Source organism: Camelus dromedarius, chromosome 24 (assembly GCF_036321535.1).
Source record: "Camelus dromedarius isolate mCamDro1 chromosome 24, mCamDro1.pat, whole genome shotgun sequence".
NCBI classification, from domain to species: domain Eukaryota; kingdom Metazoa; phylum Chordata; class Mammalia; order Artiodactyla; family Camelidae; genus Camelus; species Camelus dromedarius.
In genome coordinates, this window is record NC_087459.1 from 13,282,245 (window position 1) to 13,304,742 (window position 22,498).

The 22,498-nt window shown below is 48.3% G+C and overlaps 1 protein-coding gene across 4 annotated transcripts in view; it reads left to right on the forward strand.

The window, feature by feature from the left end:
- Nucleotides 1–22,498, forward strand: part of ABCC1 (ATP binding cassette subfamily C member 1 (ABCC1 blood group)) — a 126,705-nt gene that overhangs the window by 23,320 nt on the left and 80,887 nt on the right. For all 4 annotated transcript variants that reach the window (XM_064478472.1, XM_064478471.1, XM_064478473.1 and 1 more), the window contains exons 2-5: nt 13,757–13,933; nt 16,419–16,544; nt 19,070–19,207; nt 20,831–20,956. In XM_064478472.1, coding sequence (XP_064334542.1) covers nt 13,757–13,933; nt 16,419–16,544; nt 19,070–19,207; nt 20,831–20,956 — 567 coding nt within the window. The remainder of the gene's footprint in view (nt 1–13,756; nt 13,934–16,418; nt 16,545–19,069; nt 19,208–20,830; nt 20,957–22,498) is intronic.

A 22,498-nucleotide genomic window follows, 5' to 3' on the forward strand; every position in this document is an offset into this window, starting at 1 on the left:
ACTGTGGTGTGGATATTTGTGGGGCTCTGGCCAGAACAGTTCCTGGCACATTGTAGGAGCTCAGAACATCTTTGCTGGATGAAAGAATCATTCGGTGAGGCTGGAAATGTAGAAGGGACATAGCAAGGGCATGGCAGTAATAACAATGGTAACAGTGATGTTTGTTGATGCTTCCTTTGTGCTCAAGCTCATGCTTAAGTAAGTGCATGTTTACGTCATTTCATTCTTATTCCCACTTTACAGATGTGGAAACTGAGGGTTGGTTGCTTGCCCAGTGTCACATGGTGAGAAACTGCACCTCCATCTGCCTGATAAAGGGTGTGTTTGGGGAATATGGTCTCTAAACTTAGTAAGGGCAGGGATTCTATTAAAACAGGGTTTCTGCCTCAACAGTATTGACATTTGGGGCTGAGTAATCCTCTGTTGGGGGGCTGTCCTATGCAAAATATCCATAGCACAACCCCCAGCGCTACTCCAACAGTGACACCAAAAATGAATCCAAGCCTTGTCAAGCTGTCCCCTGGGGGAAAACTTGCCTCTGGTTGAGAACCAGTATCTGAAAACACAAAGTGGATGATGGCATATCATATCCACAGTCTGCATGTCACTCTGAGTGAGGGTCAGAGTCCCAGCAATGGCCTGTGGGTTCTACACAATGTATCCTTCCCTGTCTCCCACCTTCCTCCCTAACTTTACCTCCCATTACTCTTGAGTCATATTGCCATCTGTTATTGCTCCCAGATGTCAGACATATTCCTGCCTCAGGGCCTTTGCACTTGCTGTTTCTGCTGCTTGGAGCACTCTTCTCCAAGATAGCCAATTGGCTTACTCCCTCGTACCCTTCAAGAATTTGATACTCAAATACACCTTCTCAGCAAGCCTTCTCAGCCTTCCCCCTTTTCTGAGTCCTTTTTATCATCACACACACACACAGTATATTTTATTTAATATATAGTTTGCGTGTGTATGTATTTCCTCTAGTTGACTGCCTCCTCTCATCAGACAGTCAGCTCTGGGAGGGCAAGCCCTTTGTCCTGCTGTTCACCGCTGGGTCCTCAGCACCTAGAAGTGGGGGGCTCCGTGTGTAGACAGATGCTGCCTTTCTTATTGACTTCTGTGTCCCCGGCCATGTTCCTGTGCTTGGTGCATGCCTGACCCCTCACATGTCCCTGGAATGTGACCAAATGGAGGATTTGGGGAAGCTCCAGAGTCTGGTAAGAGGAGAAGTGGCTGGAGATGAACTTGGCAGAGTGGTCAGGGCTGGACTGAGAATGCGAGGACAAGTGTGTGCTTTTTGGGGAAGGGCCCCGGTGAGAGGCCGCGTGGTGGGGAGCGTTGGGGTCAAGGCAGGTCGGAGCAGGCTGCCCGCTGCTGACACGCAGACACCTGTGATGGGCAGTCCTGGCAGTTTGCTTCTCAGCGCTGCAAGTCCTGCTTGGGCCCGAGTCTTCGTCTTGTCCGTCACTCCCGTCTCTTTCTCGCCAGTGTTCAGTTCTGCAACTTAGGTGTGAAGGTTTGGTGAGAGTTCGGGGATCTCGCCTGGACCCCTGGGGGTGAGGCCTGGATGCTGCCCTGCCCCTCCCCCCACGTTTCTGGGCTTTATTCTTAGCTCTGGTGAGTCAGAGAGGGAGGGAGGGCCAAGGTCCAGCCCGCAGCGTGATGCTGGCACCGGCCCCTCTCCCACCATGCCACCGCCGTGCCTGGACGGCCGCCCTAATGCTGTGTCCTGGGTCGGGGCGGGTGGCCTCAGACCTTGCCCAGGATCTCTTTCAGGACCGTGTAGGGCAGTGGAGGCCCCCTGCTGTCTCTGTAAACAGGATTAATGTCCAGGAGCCCAGCAGGTCCCCTGACCTAACTCAGGCCACCCAGCGTTTTTTCTCTCTTCCCTTTGCTTCAGAGCTGCCCGCTTGTCTGGATCTGGCAGCTGAGTTCTGAATATGGCCTGTCACCCCCACCTCCGCCTCCACCCCTCCATGGTGGGCCCAGTCTTCCGTTGTGTCCTGCACATCTCCTTCCTTCCCTTTGCTGAGGAGCTTCCCCAGGCTCTGGAACCAGCCTCTCTGGGTTTGAATCCAGGGGCCACCAGGCACCGCCCAGGTACCTTACAGCAAGCCTTCTCACCTCCGTTTGCCTGACTCCCTCTCTGCAAAGTAAGACAGAACCTACCTCACAGGGTGATGATTGCTATGGTGATGAAATGGAGCGATGCACCTTAAACCTGGAGCACAGTGCCTGGCATTACAGTCAGGCTGCCGTCTTATTGTTTCTGTTATCGCTATTACTAGCCTGAATTTCAGCCCCCTGGGTTTGCACCCTGTGCCGTCCGTGGCCAGGGTTGCTGAGCTGATCGATATACCCTCCTGGTTCCAGCCCCTGTGGCCGGGAGGGCAGGCTAAGCGCGCACCCCACACTCTGCGTAGTAGCGTGCACTGTTAGTCCTGTTTTCCAGATGAGGGGCCAGGGTGGGAGGGATGAGCTCATTTTCTGAAGGTCAAGAGCCAAGTGAGCAGCGATGACTGGGTTCAAACCCAGACCCAATGGGTCCAGGGTCTCCACTCTTTGTAGCTGTTGCTGTTTGTATTCATTTTATTTATTTCCTTTTTCCTTTCTCTCTCTCCCTCCCTCTCTTACATCTCCATTTATGAAAAGGTGGGCGGGCACGTGGGTCTCTTCCCCGTGCCTTGTGCATTTCCCCGCCTTCCCGATCTTTGCACGGCCGGATGCTTCCGACCCCTCCACCCTGCTGAAACATCCCCTTCCCAGACCCTCACCCTGATACTTGCTGTCCCAACACCCTTCCCCTTCATAGCAAGTGTTGCCCTTTGTAGTTATGTTTTGATTTGCGACCTTATACTGTTAATGGACTGTGAGTCTTAAGGGGGCTGGTCTGTGTCTGACTTATCCCCAGATCCCCATGGTTAGCCCAGAGCTTGGCACAGAGTAGGTACTCAGTACATATTTGTTGTATAATGGAATGAATGAGTGAATGAATGAATGAAACCTTACACTTGTGTTTGTTGTTTAGTCTCTTGGCCAAGAACTGAATCTGGAACATTTTGGGTCCTCTCATTTAACCCTCCTGGTCATTCTACAGTAGGTGGGTCCTGGAATTAGTCTGATTTCACAGATGGAGAAACTGAGGCCTGATAGACCTAGAGATTGTCATACTAAGTGAAGTTAGACAGAGAAAGGCAAATATCCTATGATATCACTTATATGTGGAATCTAAAAAGTGACGCAAGTGAACTTATTTACAAAACAGAAAGACTCAGACTCAGAAGACAAACTTCTGGTTATCCAAGGGGAAAGTAGGGGGAAGGGATAAATTGGGAGTTTGGGATTAGCAGATACAAACTTCTATATATAGGACAGATAAACAACAAGGTCCTACTGTAGAGCACAGGCAACTGTATTCAGTATCTTGTAATAACCTATAATGAAAAAGAATATGTATATATAAATAACTGAATCACTTCGCTGTACAGCAGAAACTAACACAACATTGTAAATCAACTATCCTTCAGTTCAGGAAAAAAAGAGAAAGAAACCAAGGCCTGGCAAGACCACTACATTAGGGGAGTTGGGGCAGTTTTGCCCCCCAGGGGGACAGTTGGCAATCTCTGTAGATACTTTAATTGTCACAGCTGGCCGTGTACGCCACTTGCAGGTTATGTGACCTCATTTTCTTATTCTGTAAAATGGGTTTGATTATAGTACCTACCTCCCAGGGTTGTTGGTGAGGATTAAACCTGATGTGTGCTACTGGCTTCGATTGCACGGAGGTCAGGGATGCTGCTGAACATCCTTCAGTGCACATCCCAGCCCCTCAAAACAAGGAATGTTCTAGCCCCAGATGCTGAGCTTGAGAAACCCCTTTTTTCAGGCACGTATCTGTGATCTGGAGGAGGTTAGAATCCAGACCTTGAGCCATGTGTTCCTAACTGTCACCCTGTGCTGCTCACATTGGGTAGAGGGAGTTGTAGGAGATTTCTGAGTCAGCACACTGCTTCTCCATACTGTGCACACGGGCGTGGGATCCCAAAGGCCTGAGGACAGCGTTGCCTTCCAAGCTGCCATAGGCTGGACGGTGAGGCCATTGACCTTGCAGAGCCCTTCACGTTCCAAGCACCTGGTTGAGAGGTGGTGGAGCCCAGGAGCTAAGAACTCAGTGTCAGACTCTCTGTGGGTTCAAATCCCCACTCTACTTCTTCCTGGCTATGGGAGCCTGAGCCCATTCTGTAAACTCTGGGCCTCAGAGTCCTGGCCTGAAAAGGGGGAGTTTCCACAGTCCTGACTTTGTAAGCCTGTTGGGAGGTTTAAATGGACTCATGCTTGGAAAACACTCAGCATGGGGCCTGGTGTGGCAAGTCTGGCTGTTTGATAGGCATCTGATAAATACGTGCTTTCTCTTTATTCCCAGCTCAGCATTTAGAAATTTCTACTCTTATATTCCTGCTGCTGCTGTTTATTTGTTTAACGTGTGAGCAAGTCTCATTATTGTTATTTTTTTAGAGGTAATATACACAGAGGAAAAAAATATCAAACTGTACAAAAGATAATAAAACAAAAACTAGTAATTACCTTCCTCTCACCCTAACCCCTGGAGATAATCGCTCTCCATGTTAACAAAAATGTTAGCTTTTGTTATTCTTGTCTCCTGCTAAGAAAATTTCCCTGCCCAGACAAGCATCTGTAAACCCTTCCATTCTGATTTTAAACAGGAACAGTAGAAGACACATATGATAGATGCAAACGGGACATTTTTCTGTGTATGTAGAGATCTCTGCGCTGGGGTTCAAATTCCTGGCTGTGTATATCGCTGGCAGGCTATGTGCCCCGGCCTCAGTTTCTTTATCTGTAAAATGGGTTTAATTGTAAGCCTGCCTCCCAGAGTTGTTTGGGGTGTGAAGTGCTTAGATCAGTCCTGTTACTTGCTTCTAAGAAACTTAACCAGCCATCACTCTCGTGGTAGATGGAAGAAGGTAGCACACATTTCTTCATTTTGTTTACGTCTGTGCTCCAAGGTCATCTTGGTGCAAAGACGTTTTCTGTCCACTTGATACAAAAATAGCAGCCGGTGCCCACCGTGATCCTCTGTCCCCTGTATTCTTCTTCAGGGCGTTTGTTGCCTAGACACACACATAGTTATTTATTTAGTACCTGCCTCTTGTGATAGAATGAAACTGTGAGAATGGAAACTTTTTTTTACCTCCAAATGGTATTGGCATGTAGGAATCTCATGATAAATAGTTGTCCGCTGGGCCACGGAAACCCTATGGTTGGAAGTTGGGACACCTGAATTGGAAAACCGATGCTCAGGCCCCAGGAGAACCACCCAGTACACAACAGGTCGCGTCACTAAACACCCTCAGGGCAACTCTGCTCCCGGGACGCCAGTGATGCCAGCAGCAGTTCAAGTTTATAACCGCATCCCCTGCCTGTTGTCAGTCCATGCTCTTCTCTGCAGCCTCCTTCCCGTCTTGCAGTCGGCCAGCCCAGTCCCTGGCAGGGCCATTTCCCTTGTCCTCGCAGGCCCCAGCGAAATGTCCCTCCAGAAGCTATGTCGGCCATGCAGGGACAGTAGGAGCAGCACCACGGAGACCCTGGCCCCTGGCCGAGGGGACACCTGGTGCTCGGGCGCTCCCGCGACAAGCACCACTGAGTTCCCTGTCCTTGGCCACTTCCTGCCTGAGCCTGGCAGGACTGTGGTGGCTTCTGAATCTGACGCAGCTGAGGGGAGCAGTGGTGCCCCTGGAGGAGCGTAGGATGTTGGGGTGGACCTGAATAAACCTGAGGGCATGGAAGGCGGAACAGTGGACTCCCCAGAGATGTCCATGGCCTAATCCCCTGAACCCATGAATGTGTTAACGGCTCCGTGGCCGAAGGAATGAAGATTGCAGGTAGAACCATGGCAGCTCATGGGCTGACCCTGGGCACGGGGCATAGTCTTGGGTTATCTGGGTCGGCTTGAGCTAATCACCAGGGTAGAGGGAGACAGAAGAGAGGACTAGAGAGGTGGCAGCGCGAGGACTTGGCCCGATGCTGCTGGCTTCAAAGGAGAAGAAGGGGCCGTGAGCCAGGAATGTGGGGGGCTTCTAGAAGCTGTAAAAGGTGAGAAAGTGGGTTCTCCCTGAGAGTCTTCAGAAGGAGTGCTGCCCTGACAGCACCTTGGTCTTAGCCCAGTGAGACCCATTTCAGATTTCTGTCCTCTAGAGCTATATGATAAAAAAAAAAATCTGTGTTTTATGCCATGAAATTTATGGTAATTTGTAACAGCAGCCATAGGAAACTAGTACAGGTTATTTGGTTCTGAACTTGATGGCATTTTGAGGACTCAAATCTTCCTCTTGGCCCAGGTTCCCTGTGGGTGAAGACATGCCCTGCAGAAAACCCTGTGAAAATTCATATATTGCCCATCACGGGGAGTCAGCCTTGGGAGTGGGGTGGCTCAGTAGTCAGGCTTTCTAGGTTTGAGCCCCAGCCTCATCCCTTACAAGCTGTGTGATCTTAGGCAAGTTTTGCGACTTCTCTGTGTCTCAATTTCCTCATTACCAAATGGGGATCAATATAGAGCCTCCCTTCTGTGTGATCATGAAAATTAAATGAGTGAATTCGTATTTAGTGCACATAGTTGGTGCTCAGTTAAAGGTAGTGGTATTATCAGTAGCTAAGATTTTTGTATTGAAAGCATAGTGCTCTAAGCTTTATTTTTATTACTGATGTAAGAATTAAGGTTACTGACAATAGCTTTTTATTGAGTATTAATATATGACACTGAGCTGGACACTATGTGTATGTAATTTAACCTTTAGAATAGCTTGAGGAGATAGGTATGCTTAGCCATAGTAATAGATGAGGCTCAGAGAGGATAAGTAAATTGTCTCAGGTTGCACAGCAAACAGAGAAGAAAACTGGACCTGTAAGAAAAGGGACGAGGGGACAGATACGCTTTTGGGGAATGGGGTGGGGATGATGGAGAAAAGGAGTGGGTTCCGAAAGAGGATATAAATAATAGTAATAATTAACGTTTATTTGGGCTTTTATCATCCCCTGGGGAGGAGTTGGCAGTAACTCCGTTTTGCTGGTGGGCTATTTGACTCCCAGAGAAGAACAATGACCTACCCAGGAATGTGCTAATAGTAATGGTGTATCTGGACCCTAAATTCATTCATGTCAAATTCTGAATCGTATTGTTGTATAAAGGTTGCCACAGTGGATGAGAAGTTGTATTACTAGGATGCTTGTATTGTAAGTGAGAGCAAATTTATTTTAGATTTGTGTAAATAGTGAATTTATTGGAGAAGTCCAGTGGGAAGGTGGTCTGCAGGTGAAGCTTGACCCAGAAGCCCACAAGAACATGAAGCACCAGTTTCTTCATCTCTGCCTTTTACTGTGTCAGCTTCATTATCACACTTCCCCTGGTGGTACCTTTCTTTTCTCCTCACAGCTCTTGGTCCTTCCTCTATAAATGGCTGAGACTCCTGTAAACCCCACATCCTCATCCTGCGTCACTGGGGACAGGACAATGTGTGTCTTTGCAGTGTTTGTATTGACTTGGATCAAGTGTCTGTTCTAGAACTAATCACCGGCACCTGGGTAAAGGAAGCTGCTGATTGGCTGACGCTAAGGACCTATCCCTAGAGCTTTGCCCCAAGTGTGTGGCTGAGATTAGAGGATTTGTTTATGAACAAGAGCCCCAGGGGTTGTTGCCGGAGAAGGGAAAATATGTATAGAGTTTGGACAATATACACCCACTGCAGCATAGCCTTTGGGAAGGTGTCTTATCTCCTGGTGCCTTGGTTTCCTCATCTGTGAAATGTGGATAACAGCAGTGCCTCTTCTCCTGAGGGCTGAGTGATGGGCCTGGCCCATCAGTGCTCAGAACGTGTTGGTTGCCGTTATTCCGCAGAGAGAGAGAACAGTACGAGATGACATCACACAGTAGAAAATTTATGGACTCCCAAAGCTCATGGGCCAGGCGGACTTGGACTTGTTCCCCAGATCCTCGAATGTCAGGGCTGGGGGCAGGGGTGCATTATAGGGTGATGACGGTGTCTTGTAAAGAGAAGCCTTGGTCGGGGGACTTGGGGGATGGCTTTTCTCTAAGATTTCCTTGGGCCAGGTTCCTGGAAAGTGCAGAGCCTGGGCCAGCGCTGGTGACTGTTGCCCGAGTCACGTCTCCCTGAGCTGAATTTCCTTTCCCAGCAGCTGGGCCGATTGAAGCTCTGTTCACAGAATCAGGGAGCAGCGGTCCAACCAGCTTGATTTCCAGAGTTCCCTGTATTAGGAGGCAGAGTCCTTGGGGAGGAAGACTGGGGGCAGCTGTTGCCTCTGGGGTTGGGGACACCAACTAACAGGCAGTCTCAGTGTGTTGCCCTTCTTTAAGCCTTCTAGCGGCTCTCAGCATTCCCTCTTTCCCCTAGAAACCCCAAATAGAGGGGGCCTGTCTGCAGGGGTGGTCAAGGGGTCTTCTTGGACAGAGGATTCTTGAAAGTCCCAGCCAGTGAGGGACACGCAGGAGGCCCCTGACCCTGTTACCGTCACTGCTGCGACAGGTGTGGTCAGGGCCACTGTTGGCGGGTGGTAGGGGCAGCGGCCGAGGCAGTGGAGGGCAGGCAGTGGGAACGGCCTGCTTTCTGCAGCAGTGAAAGTTCACAATCACAATCAGGTTTCCTCTTTTCATGCTCCACCTCCCTTCCGCCTCCCTCCCTTTCTGCTCTCTCAGTCAGGGTGACCATCTGGCCTTGAGCAGGAAGCTGCCTTCTGAAGAATAAACCCCTTCCTTTGCTAAGCATTTCTCCAACCTCTCCGTCCCCTAGGCTCCCTGTCCTTGGATGCTCCCCGATTTCCTCTTGCTCGCTTCCTAACTTGAGCTTTTTTTGTCCTGTAAGCTTCCTGAGGCTGGGTGGTGCTGGGGGTATTATTATTAATTACTGGTGTCTGGGACTCAGAGCTACCGCTTCCACTTCCCATCTCTAGACCGTGCCAGCCTGGGCAAAGCTCCTCTCACTCATCATCTCAGTTAGTATTTCCTCCCAGGTCCATGTGTTTTCCTTACCACACTGGTGAGGAGACTGAGGCTTGGAGAAGTTAAGTGACCTGCCCAGCTTCCACAAGGTCAAGGCCTGAATTTCAATCCATATCCACTGGACAAGAAAGCTGAGTTACAGCCAGGTTCTACATGGATGGATTAAAACAAACAAACAAAAAAACAGAAAATAATGCTGGGGAAGGGAGGCATGGTTTGGGCCATTCATTTACTCAGTAACCTCTGGGTACCTGCTGGGTGAGGAGGAGAGGAGTAAAAGTAAATACCGTACAGTCCTGGCACTGAGGTTGTTCCTTGCGTGGTCCTTGCAGGATAGGTATTGACAGATATGTAAGAAAATCATTGCAGTATGGTGGGGTCTGATGTTTTAGGGAGTGAAGACGAAGGCTTTTTAAAGGAAGTATCTAAGTTGGGTTTTGAAGGATGAATAGGAGTTTGTTACTGTGGAACGACAATGCAAAGAGAGCATCCAGCAAGACGTATCCCAAAGGACCATTTATTTGACCAGCAGTTGGGGAATGCCTTAAAAGCAGGGATCATGGCCCTACTGAATCTCCAGTGCCTTTAGCAATGCCTGACACATGCTTGATAAATGCTCCTTTGAGTGAATAGCTGAGTTGATACATTGGGGAACAGGGTGGGAGAAATTGTAGAAGAAACAGATGGGGTTTGAATGTGGAACGCCTCATAAACACAGCAAGCATAGGCTCTTAAAGATGTTTGGGAGCTGTTGGAGGTTGTTACCCAGGGGAGAGGATAAGATCTGCCCCATTTATTAACACAAGTGTTTAAGTCAGTGATGTTTCCTCTAAGGAGGAGAACCTGACTGATTTTAAACACAGAAAATGGGAAGATCTTCCTTTTTTTTTTTTGTATTTTTTTTTTATTGAAGTATAGTCAGTTTACAATGTTGTGCCAATTTCTGGTGTACAGCACAATGCTTCAGTCATACATGAATATACATATATTCGTTTTCATGTTCTTTTTCACTGTAAGCTACTACAAGGTATTGAATATAGTTCCCTGTGCTATACAGTATAAACTTGTTCATCTATTTTATATATACCAGTCAGTATCTGTACATCTCAAACTCCCAACTTATCCCTTCCCACCAACTTCCCCCTGGTAACCAAAAGTTTGTTTTCTATGTCTGTGAGTCTGTTTCTGTTTTGTAAATAAGTTCGTTTGTTTTTTTTTTTTTTTTTTTTAGATTTCACATATGAGTGATATCAGATGGTATTTTTCTTTCTCTTTCAGTTTCATTCATCATAGAGAAGGAAGATATTTTCCACTATCAGATTGGTAGAGATCAAAAGCTTGAAATATACTGTGGCTTGGGAAGTAGTTACCCTTGTACCTTGTTAGGTGGAGTGTAAACTGATGGTACCCATTTGGAGACAGTGTCTGTTTACATTTTAAGTGCATGTACCCTTTGATCCAGCAGGTCCACTTCTAGGAAATTATCTTAGAAATATGCCTGCCTGATATGAAATGAGGCATTCACTAAGTTATTTATTCACTGCTACATTGTTTATGAGACCAGCCCGATGCACAGTCAGCAGGAGACTGGTTAAATAAAGTCAAGTCTATCCATACGATGGAATACAAAGCAGCTGGAACAAAAAATGAGGAAGCTGTCTGTGTGCAGTGAGGATGATCTGTAAAGACCTGTTATTAAGAGGAGAGAGGAGGGTACAGAACAAGATGTGGAGTATTCTGCTTTCCATTTGATAACAGAAAATACGTACTAATTTTTGTTATATATGCATAAGATATTTTCCGGAATCAATGCTGTCGCCTCTAGAGAGAGGAACTTAGAGGGGGTTAGGGACCAGGATTGGAAGGTGACTCGTCACTTGCACCCTTTGTTCAAAAGAAATAAAACAAAACTATCAAGAATAAAAGTAGATCGAGGGGCACTGATAGAGATCATTTTCTAATATTAGTTAAGTAAAAAGAAGCAAGGTACGGAACAGGGATGTATTATGGTACCTTGTGGGGAGACAAAATAGAGAAGCTGCATTTGGAAGCACACACCAGGTGTAAGCAGTGGTAGTTTTGCCTGTGGGGTAGGAGGTGCTGCGGGTTCAGGGAGGAGGACTGATTTTTCACAGTTTACCATTTTGTGCAGTTTGGAAAAGTTTTAGCCCATGAATGTGTTACCTATTAAAAGTAGATTAGTACAAAGAGTGAGGCGTATGTGGGTGGGTGGGTGGGTGGGTGGATGAGTTGATGCGTGGATGAGTTCACGGATGGGTGGGTAGTATGGCGTACCTAACATGGAGAGATGTGTGGATAGATGAGCTAAATTTGGCTGCAGTGGGGAAGACTAAACCAGGGGGCGGGGCGGTGCTGGAAGCAGGGAATGATTAGGAAGCGATTGCAGAAGTGCAGATGGGAATCAGGTTAGTGAAATGTCTCAAGCGCGAATGGAGCTTCTTGTACGCACAACTGCATTTATTAAGTGCCAGCATGGTTTTCTTACTGGAAAGGCAGCTTTCTTTGGAATGGGCTTTCTCTGGCAACTGCTCAGAAACTTTTCTGTCTGTAATCATCACCACCAACAGTTTTAATCCTCCTTTGCACCATCACGTTAAGAATTACATGCCGCGTGAAACCAGCTAAAATAATTAGTCTTTGGTATAAAACCGCTCTTCTCCACGATCAGATTATTATTTCCAGGGCTGTCTTCCAAATGCCCAAGTCCACAGAGGCGTGACCTCTGTCCTTTTTTAGGGTTTCTTTGTGTCTAGAAGTTTCTTAGCTAAATCCCTTTGTGTGTGTTGACCTTTTGAAGTTTGCTTTTCAATGATTCCTTGTTCTTGGTTCTGGAAAAATAACCACGTATATCATAGCATAATTATACCTCTGAAGAACCAGTTTGGGTACTTGCTTATTCAATACGTTGGTCTTTTCTCTTTCTATCTCTTTTTAAAAGTCAAATTCTTTCTTTTTTAACCATCTCAAATGGTTATTTTACAGCGTATGCTTCACTAGCGTGAAGTATATTCACACTGTCGTGCACAACTGTCTCTTTTTGGGAAAGCTCAGAACATACATTTTGCTCAGTGGTCAAACGTATCTTTAAGTGAAATGTTCTGCTTGTTTCCATCACTTTCTCTTCTTCAACGTTCTTTGATGTTTTTAAAAAGCTTGCATGGAGTTGTAAGAATCCAGGTTCCTCAGAGTTCCTTGGTGGTCTCACTTATCTGATTGTGGGAGGGCTGTTGGGATCAGAGCTGTCTGGAGGTATCTGGAGGGTGGGTGGGGAGGTGGCGGGGGATAGTGGGCTGCATGAGGATGGCCAGCTGGAACTCATGGACCTTATCCAAAGACTGGCTACTCCTTAGCTCTTCTTAATGGTTGTGAAGCACAGATATGGACCCAGTCCTGCCAGATTTTCTGATTTTTTTTTTTAGTAACCAGATATCCAAATTTTTATATGAAATTTCCTGATTTTAAGTGTTGGCAGCTAACTTAGGATTTTTTTTTTAAGCATGCTTAAAACACCAGCAACAATAACAACAAACCCATCTGTGGGCCAAATTGGCCTGGGGGCTACCAATTTCAGACCTCCAATTTTTTCCCACCTGATTATGGTTGAGATAGGAAGTTGCAACCCCAGGATAGGGTAGTAACTTTCCCTAAAGTAGAATAATGAGTCAGTGGTCAGATCAGAGCTTGAAATACGTTTTTCTGTTACAGAAGGCTTAAGGGCTAGTTGAAGTTTATTCTTGGGCAGATATACCTGACCTATTTATGTATAGGTTCATCATGTCTCTAATGAAATGCGGGTGGTTTCTTAAAAAATAAAAGTAAAACAAATTTGTTTTACTAGTTAAATGTTGGAACTCCAGAACCAAATTGCCTGAGTTGAATTTGGCTCCGGATCTTACCAACCGTGAGATAACAAATCACTGAACCTCTCTGTGCCTCAGTTTTCTCTCCTGACAAAGGTCTGATAAAGTAATTATAGAATTAAAGGAGAAAATCCATATAAAGAACTTAGAATAGAGCCTAGAACGTGTAACTGCAATCTGGGTATTATTCATGCTGCTGCTTCTAATGGTGGTGGTGCTGGTGCTGGTGCTGATGATTATGATGAAGATGGTGGTGGTGGTGATGGTGGTGATGCTGCTGCTGAAGATGATGATGGTGGTGGTGGTGATGGTGGTGATGCTGCTGCTGAAGATGGTAATGATGGTGGTGCTGACGCTGCTGATGAAGATGGTGGTGATTATGATGACCGCGATGACGATGCTGATGGTGCTGATGGAAGTGATCGAGATAGTGGTGATGGTGATGGCATTAATGGTGGTGATGATGGGGATCATGGTGATGGTAATGAAGAGGAATATCAGAAAGCTCTTAATGTACAAGATCGTAAAGTAGGAATGATTTATGTGACTAAGGGACTCTTCAGTTTACAGAATACCTTTCCTTGAAGTGGCAGTCTCCATCTTTCGTACAGCCATGGAACTTGCCACAGGTCCTAGGAACTTGTCTTTTAGGTGAGATGAGACTTACCTTCATTCCTCACTCCTTGTTCGTAGTCTTTCTGGTTGCTAAACTTTCTAGTTTGCATGTTCTGCCCGAGAGGGCCTCGGTGTTGTGCAACCCCTCGGAGGCTAGTTTTGAGCTCCACACGAGCCCCTCACCCCTCTCTGGGGCTCCCCGTTGACCCCGTGCCTGTGTCTTTGTCCGCAGGAGTGGAATGTCACGTGGAACACCAGCAACCCCGACTTCACCAAGTGCTTTCAGAACACGGTCCTCGTGTGGGTGCCTTGCTTTTACCTCTGGGCCTGCTTCCCCTTCTACTTCTTCTATCTCTCCCACCATGACCGGGGCTACATCCAGATGACACATCTCAACAAAGCCAAAACTGTGAGTCACGTGGGATTTGATCAAAGCGGGGTGGGGGTGTGAAAACTGACGCGTTTCTTCAACTTAATTGGCCCTGAGTTCCTTATTCTAGGAGACAGAATTACAATGTAGGAAAAGGCTGGGGCGCTGAATTCAGACATGGGCTCAGATATTGGCTCTGCCACTTCCTCGCTGTGTGACCTCGAGCACATTTCTTTTTTTCCCCAGTTTTATTGAGGTATAATAGCATACTGCACTGTGTAAGTACAAGTGCACAGCATAATGATTTGACTTAGTCTATCATGAAATGATTAGCACAGTTAGTTTGGTTAACACCTACGATCTCATGTAGATAGAAAATTAAAGAAATAGAAAAAAAGGTTTTTTTTTCCCCATGAGCAAATTTTTTTTTTTTTTTTGCATCCTTGAGCAAATTTCTTAACCTCCCCGAGCCTCAGTTTCTCCATCCTTACAGTGAGGATGATCGGATCTATCTCAAGAGATTATCCGGAGGTCTTCCTACCTGACCAAGGATGTCTTTTTACTTCAAAAAAGAGTTTTTATCTTGAAGTAGTTTCAAACTACAGAAAAGTTGCAAGAACTCCCCCAGCCCTGTATACCCATTACTCATAGTCATCAATTTTTAACACTTTGCCACATTTAACATTTTAATATTGTTCCTGTCTTTTGCTTTCTCCATATACACATTATTAATTTTTTCTGGATCATTTGAGAACAGCCAGCATCCCCCACTCCCCTTTACCCCTCCCTGTTCCTTCAGTGTATCTTTTCTCAAAACAAGAGGTACTCTCTTATGGGACAACAGTCCAGTTATTTTCAGGAAATTTAACATGGACGCAACACTTAAAAAAACCCAAACAAACCTACTGTCTACATTCCAGTTTTGTCAGTTGTCCCGATGCTGTCCTTTCTAGCATCCCCTCCCCCTCCCCCAGTTCAGGGTCACACATTGCATTTGGTCACACTGTCTCTGTATTCTTTTGTTATTTTGGAAGCTCTTTTCACCTTTCATTTGTGTTTTATGACACTGTCAAGTCTGGAGAATGTGGGCCAGTTCATTTAGAATCAGCGCCTCAGCTCTGGCTTTGGGGTGATTATTTCTTCAAGGTTAGATTCAGGTAATGCCTGTCTGGCTGGAAAACTACAAAAGAAAATGTGGGGGTCCTTCCCTGGGTTACATCTGAGGCCGTGTGGTATCCATCTGCCCCTCGCCGATCGGCTTCATTTTGATCAGCTTCTCAGTGTGTCAGGTTCTCCACCACGCAGGCACTGGTTTCCCCGAGTTAAGGGTGAGCTTTCTGGGGGAGACCCAAGAAGAGCGTGTATATATCCTGCTCCTCATTCTGCTTTCTCCTCTTGACCTAGCATGTGTGTCAGTTCTTTTAAATCCCCGTTCCCCAAGATTTATTTCTGTAAGCCTTTGGCAAACAGGAAAACTTAAATTAACTGAAGCTGTCCCCTTGCGTAAAGTACCATCACCCAGACTTGCCTCCTTCATACCACAGTTCGAGCCAACCTCAGCATAGTTTCTACTTCCCTCTCAACTCCATCTGACGTCTTCCTCTTAGATCTGTGGGAACACTTTATACTTTGCTTGGGGAACAACATTTCGCTTTAAAATGTAAGTCAGATTTTGTCCGTGCCTTCCTTGCAAACCCTCTAGTAGCTTCTCATCATGGGGAATCAAATTGGGAAGTCCTCTCAGTGGCCCACCTTAGTCTGGCTTCAGGCTCCTCTGCAGCCATCCCCTACCACATCCATGGCTCATGCCACAGCAGCCATAAACCTACTGAATGTGTTGCTACCTCAGGACCTTTGCACTTGCTGTTCCCTCTGCCTAACTTGTTCTTTGCCTCAAATAGTCACTTCTAGCTCCTTACTCAGATGTCACCTGATGGGAGAGGCCTTCTCTGACCACTCTGTCTCACCTCTTTTGTTTCTTCTCATATCACTTAACCTCTCTGGTATTAAATTACGCGTTTTTCACTTTGTTTCTTGCCTGTTTCCTTTCACTAGAATCTCAGCTCCATGAAGGCAGGGACTTTTTTTTGTCTGTTTTATGCACTGTTGTGTCCTTGGCACCTTGGAAAGTATGTGGCTCATGGTAGACCCCCAGTAAACTTTGGTTGGATGAATGTTACTGAATAAATGGTCATCGTGTGAGGGGCCCTGTGCAGGCTGCTAGGGCTGCAGATATAGGTAAGCCAGAGATGTGAGTTTTTACGCTCTGGGGAGAACAGTGACCAAACAGATGAAGTCGTGCCTGGGGTGTGGGAGAGGATACAGACCAGAATGTGATGGCCCAGGTGGTGGCTCACCCTACCTAGGACTTGTCTATGTTTCTGAGGATACACGCTGTATCTGAAGACCACAGCTGATGGCTTAGGGGCTGCCTGGTTCCCCCCCGAGGCTGAGCGTTTTGCAGGGCTGCAGGGGGAAATCCCAGGGCTGTCCGTTGTAAGATATGTCTGTACTTCTCTTCCAGGCCTTGGGATTTTTGCTATGGATCGTCTGCTGGGCAGACCTCTTCTACTCTTTCTGGGAAAGAAGTATGGGCAAGCTCCTGGCCCCAGTGTTTCTGGTCAGCCCAACCCTCTTGGGTGTCACCATGGTAAGTAGGGGCCGGAACTGCAGAGACCAAAAGTAGTGACTGGCGTTTAGAAATGAGAAGACCTCACGGTGAAAATCTAGAAATGTGGCTGTTAGGTGAATTTGGTTTAGTCTTGGAGGTAGGGAGGAAAGGATGATGGAGCTGAGACCTAAAGGATCAGCAGGATGTTAAATAGTTAAAGAGGCTGGAGGCAGAAGATGATGCAGTTGGAGAGAATAGCATGTGCAAAAGTCCTGGGGTTGGAAGGAGAAATTGAGAGTTAGCCTGTGTGGCTGGGACAGAGAGAGTGAGGAGGAGAGGAGGGGAGTTTAGATGGCAGGGAGGGCAGAGGGCTGACCTTTTAGGACCTTGAGCTTCAGGGTAAGTGGGTTTTGTCTTGTTTTTCATTTCCAAAGCTGGGTTCTAAACCTTTTTTATGCCATGGGCCCCTTTCTTCTTTGCCAGTCGGGTCTCCTTTTTAGAATAGTGTCTTTAAAATCACAAAATACATAGGATTACATAGGAAACCAATCACACTACACACACACACACGTACACACACACATAAAGATTTTGTGATATACATTTGTGTTTTTACTTCAGTTTAATTTACATAGAGTTAAATTCACTTTTTTTTTTTGTGCAATTTCATGTTTTGATCAACACATATTGTCATGTAACTACTGCCTCCACCGTTGGGATGCAGAACAGCTCCATTGCCCCAAAGGGTTCCCTCTCGCTGCCCCTGTGTAGTCAGCCCCTCCCTCCACCCCCTCCCCAGCAGCCACTGCTGTGTTTTCTGTTCCTGTTGCTTTGCCTTTTCCAGAACGTCACATGAGTGGAGCCATGCGGGCTGGAGCCTTTGGAGTCTGACCTTTCAGTTCCTGTGGTTCCGAAGATCTTTTTTTTTTTTTTAAGTCGCCCAGTGTATTTGATTGTATGGATTCAGCACACATTGTTTATCCATTCTTTGGTTGCAGGACATTTGGGCTGGGGAACCAATTATCTTTAATCACAGTTAACAACAGATCAAAAAACAAAGTAAAAATATATGTGCTTTCTTATTAATGCGTCTGAAATCAGGGTCTACCAGCAGGTGTGGCACCTCCTTAACTTCTGAATAGCGACTGACCGTGCATGACAGCGGGAGACATCTTCAGCTGTCTATTTTCAGATACAATTCCAGTGGTGGCAGAGCCCCCGGCACTGCTGATGCCGCTGTGGCTTGTTGCTTTCACTTGTTCTTGGTGGTGATATAATTCCCCAAGGGGGAAAGTGAGGCTGTAATTGTTTCCCATCTAAGTTTGCGGACCCCTGGGTTCTGTCCAGAGCCTGTCCTCAGACCCTGGGTTAAAACCTGCAGTTCTAAAGGGAAAGGTTTTGAGCAAGGGTGAGGCATGCCAGGCTCTGATACTTAAGAGATGACAGTGGTCTCTGAGTGGAGAATGGTCACCTGGCATGAAGGGATGGAGACTGGCATCCAGGGAGACCAAGGATGGGCTTTGGTGGCAGAGCCAGTGTGAGATGCTGATGGATTAGATGTGGAAGTGAGGGAGATGGGGGACGGACAGACGGGGTGTTTCAGGTTCGAGCAGCTGGGGAGGTGCCGTGGGTGACCGTAGCTCCTCGGGAATCTGGCTCATGACTGTATCTGGGGAATGGCCTTGGCGTTTCCTTCTTTCAAGGAAAAGCAGCTTCATTGTTTTCTGTCTCTGATCGTTAAGTCACGTGTACAGTGGAAGTCAAAGCTCCAGGTATCAGGAATGAAGTAAAATCCCCAGGCCTCCACCACCATCATTGTAATGAAGTTCCCTGAAGACAGTGTGTGACCGCAGCAGGTTTAGTAAGCTTTGCTTCCTGATCTGCAAACTGGGGCTGACACCAGGTTGCCCTGAGTTAGTGTGTGTGAATGCCTCCCACACGGTGAAGGGAACAGGAGCTCCATAAAGGAGAGCATCACCACTGCTGCCCAAGGCAGAGGAACCAGTCAGTGTCGGGGCTGGATTTCCTGCTCTAAGTCCAAGGTCAGCCCTCTGCCTGTTTTTGTAAATAAAGTTTTATTGGCACGCAGCCATGCCCACTCTTCCATGTAGTGGGTGAGGCTGCTTTCACGCTGCAGTGCAGGCTCAAGGAGTTGTCACGGGAACTCTGTGGCCCACAAAGCCTTCAATATTTACTCCCTGGTCCTTTAAGAAACAGTGTGCTGGATCTCTGTTGTAAACTGAGCTTTCCCCTGACTTTTCCAGCCTGTCCTGCGTTTGTCCATGGTCTCCTTAAATTCCCACAACTCTCGAGTTAGATACTGTTATCTCTGTTTTGCATATGAGGCAGCAGAGGCTCAGAGAGGCTTGGTGACTTGACCAGGGTCCCCTAGCAAGGCAGGAGCAGAGCTGAAACTGGAGCCAGATCCTCCCCAGGCGGTTCTGGTACCACTGCCCCGAGGGCGGTCCCTCCTCCAGGCCTCTCATCTGCCAGCCCTGGACCGTGGGGGCCTTCGGGGCCTGGCCTTCTCCTGACGACTCCTGTTGTGTGCTTCTCTCTTCCAGCTGCTTGCTACCTTTTTAATTCAGATCGAGAGAAGGAGAGGGGTCCAGTCCTCAGGGGTGATGCTAACTTTCTGGCTTATAGCCCTACTGTGTGCCCTCGCCATCCTGAGATCCAAAATCATGACTGCCTTAAAAGAGGTAAGTGGTGGCTTTGGTGTGCATTTTTCTTAAGCGGCCCCTGAGAGGTGCTCCTTCCTTCTGGCTTGTGTGGAAATCACGTGTTGCCATGGGAACCAGGGGATGGCTATAACACTTGGGCCTGGCTTCTTCACTAGGGATTTCCCTACCTCACACAACCTTTGTTCTAGAACCTTCTTTCCTTTGGGCCCCATGTGACTGTGCAGCTCTCAGGGCAGGAGCCGCAGGCAGACACACACCTCCCTGTGAGCCTGTCAGTGGTAGCAGCGAGGCAGTCGGCTCTAGGTGTCTTTCATCTGGAACAGAGCCTGGCGGGGAGCAATGTTTGCAGAGCGGCTGCTCCCCCAGGGGCCCTGGACTTGCCCCTGCATTACGCCGGTGCCTTCAGCCGCTGCTCTGGCTGGGAAATGGTTCCCGTTGGCCACCATCTGCTGCTCCTGGGAATTCTGACCTTTCAGACTCTTCTTTTGTTCCCTGCTGCCTTCGAGCTAATCAGGAACTGGTGTCAGGCAAATGGAACGTTTGTGGAGCGCCCACAGCTCAGACTGTCTTTAACAGTGATGGCAGCTAGCATCCACTGAGTTCGTGTTTTCCACATGCCAGGCAGGGACTGAATCTTTGTGAATAATCTTACTGACTCCTCACCATCACCCTGACAGAATTTCTCAGCCTCGGCACTGACACGTGGGGCTGGAGACATCTTTGTTGTGGGGGGCTGTCCTGTGCTTTGTGGGACGTTTAGGGGCATCCCTGGCCTCTATCCACTGACTGCAGTTGCCTCCCAGCACCCCCGGAACAAAAATGTCTCCAGACACTACCAGATGTTCCCTGGGAGGCAAAAATCACCCCAATTGAGAACCACTGGTCTGTTTATAGATAGGGAAACTGAGGCACATTGAGGTTATGTAAGTTGACAAAGTCCCATGGCCAGCATGAGCAGAGCCAGGCCTTCAACGTAGGTCTGTTTCACTCTCTAGCCTGGGGCTCCTCCCCCTTCTCAGACACTCTCACCAGGCAGTGTGGACCAGGCAATGTGGACCATGCTGTTACTTCCCAGGGGAGGAGGGCCAGGGGGGAAAGCATGTCATCCGGCCTGTGGCCTGAGGGAGTGGGCCTTCTGCAGGCTGCTCCCTGGGCTCTGTAGGCTGTTCCCCCACCTCTGCAGGCTGCTCCCCTGGCCTCTGCAGGCTGTTCCCCCACCTCTGCAGGCTGCTCCCCCAGCCTCTGCAGGCTGCTCCCTGGGCTCTGTAGGCTGTTTCCCCACCTCTGTAGGCTGTTCCCCCGGCCTCTGCAGGCTGCTCCCCCACCTCTGTAGGCTGCTCCCTGGGCTCTGTAGGCTGCTCCCTGGGCTCTGTAGGCTGTTTCCCCACCTCTGTAGGCTGTTCCCCCGGCCTCTGCAGGCTGTTCCCCCCGCCTCTGCAGGCTGTCCTCCCGGCCTCTGCAGGCTGCTCCCCCACCTCTGCAGGCTGCTCCCTGGGCTCTGTAGGCTGTTTCCCCACCTCTGTAGGCTGCTACCCCCGCCTCTGCAGGCTGCTCCCCCACCTCTGCAGGCTGCTATCCCGGCCTCTGCAGGCTGCTTCCAGAAAGTGATCTTTCCTTCCTCCTCCCCTCCCTCCCATTTAGGATGCCGAAGTCGACGTCTTCCGAGACACCACTTTCTACATTTACTTTTCCCTCGTGCTGATCCAGCTCGTGTTGTCCTGTCTCTCAGACCGCTCACCCCTGTTCTCCGAAACCATCAACGACCCCGTAAGTGTGGTCACGGGTGATCACAGAGACGTGTGTGTGCCCATGTGTGTGTATGCAAGAGAGAAATACACAGTGCCAGCTAGGGTTGGTTTGAGCCAATGTCCTCCATCCAGGATCTCATTCTGTCTTCCCCAGACTCCTGGAGGTAGGTGACATCATCCTCAGATGGAAAACCTGAGCCCCTGACGTGGCCAGTGGGGATTTAAGGAGGGAATCTGATGTGTAGTTGTGAACCTGCTGTGTCTCGCAGGCCTGTGGGTTTTCTCGTTTGGCAGGTGTAGTGGTTTTAGATGATGTGAGCACACATTTGAAAATCAGGAAATTTTACATAAATTCTAAGTGTCTAGCTTTTCTAGAAAAATGAGAAGTTCTGGCAGCGTTAGGGCTGTCATCCCACATGGCGGCAGTTGACCAGGGCTGAGGAGCATTGCCCCAGCCTACACAGTCCCCAGCACTCCCTGCTGCTTACCTCGTCTGTGGTGTGTGCCCAGCCCCGGAGGGATTTGAGACCCTTGGTCTCTTCTGTCAGTTTGAGGGAAATCTGTCTGTGCAGAAGGACATCAGTGGGCGGTGTGGGGGTGGCTGCTCTTCCTACAGATTGAAGGGAAGAGGACACAGTGGTGTATCACCCTCGCCTCTCTCCTTTCTCCCTCCATCCTCTTTTCTTTCCTCCTTCCTGCCCTTCTCCCCTCCCCACCTCTACCCAGTGCCAAGTGCCAGGCCGAGATCTTGGCACAGGGCTGTAGCAGTGAATAAAGCTGAGTTCTCGCCCACTTGAAGCTTATGTTGTCAAGGGTGCACAGACAGTAACTCAGGACCCAGGTATGTATCACATCAGTCGGGTGGTGGTAAAGGCTGAGAAGAAGAAAACAGGGGAAGGAAGTGGAGATGATGGTTGGGGGTCATGTGCAGTTTGGGGAAGCAGTCAGAGAAGGAAACCTCATTGGAGCAGAGACCTGAAAGAGCCAGCTGAGTAGATACCCAGGGGAAGAGGTTCTAGGCAGAGGGGTGGCAAGTGCAAAGGCCCTGGGGCAGAGCTTCCTTGGAATGTCACAGGAGCAGCAGGAAAGGCCACTGCAGCTGGAGCCATGAGAGGCAGGAGAGGGCTTGCAGGATGGCCTCTGAGAGGTGGGACGGTCGCCTGTGGGCTGGGTGAGCTGTTCGGACTTTATTCTGAGAGGGGTAGGGATCCTTTGGAGCATTCATTTGATGCTTTTTTCATGGTTAGTTAGCTACTAACAGATGAAATTGCAGTAGGAGCAGTTTTCAGCTGTGGTTCTGTTGGGTTTGGCTTGAACCTCAGCAAAAGGCTGAGGCTGCCTTTGTGGGTGATGAAAGGACCTGCGGGGCATTGCTCGGAGGAGGCAGCTAACACTCCCAGCGTGTGCTGGGGGAACCCGTGTCCTAGAGTGTGTCCCGAGAGGCCCCGTCTGCTATCTCCCCTCAGGAAGGAGCTGGTTGGAGAAATTAGCAAAGTGTGTGTGTGTGTTCATACATGCATATGTATGTGTATGTGTGTGTGCGCACATGGGTGTGTGCATA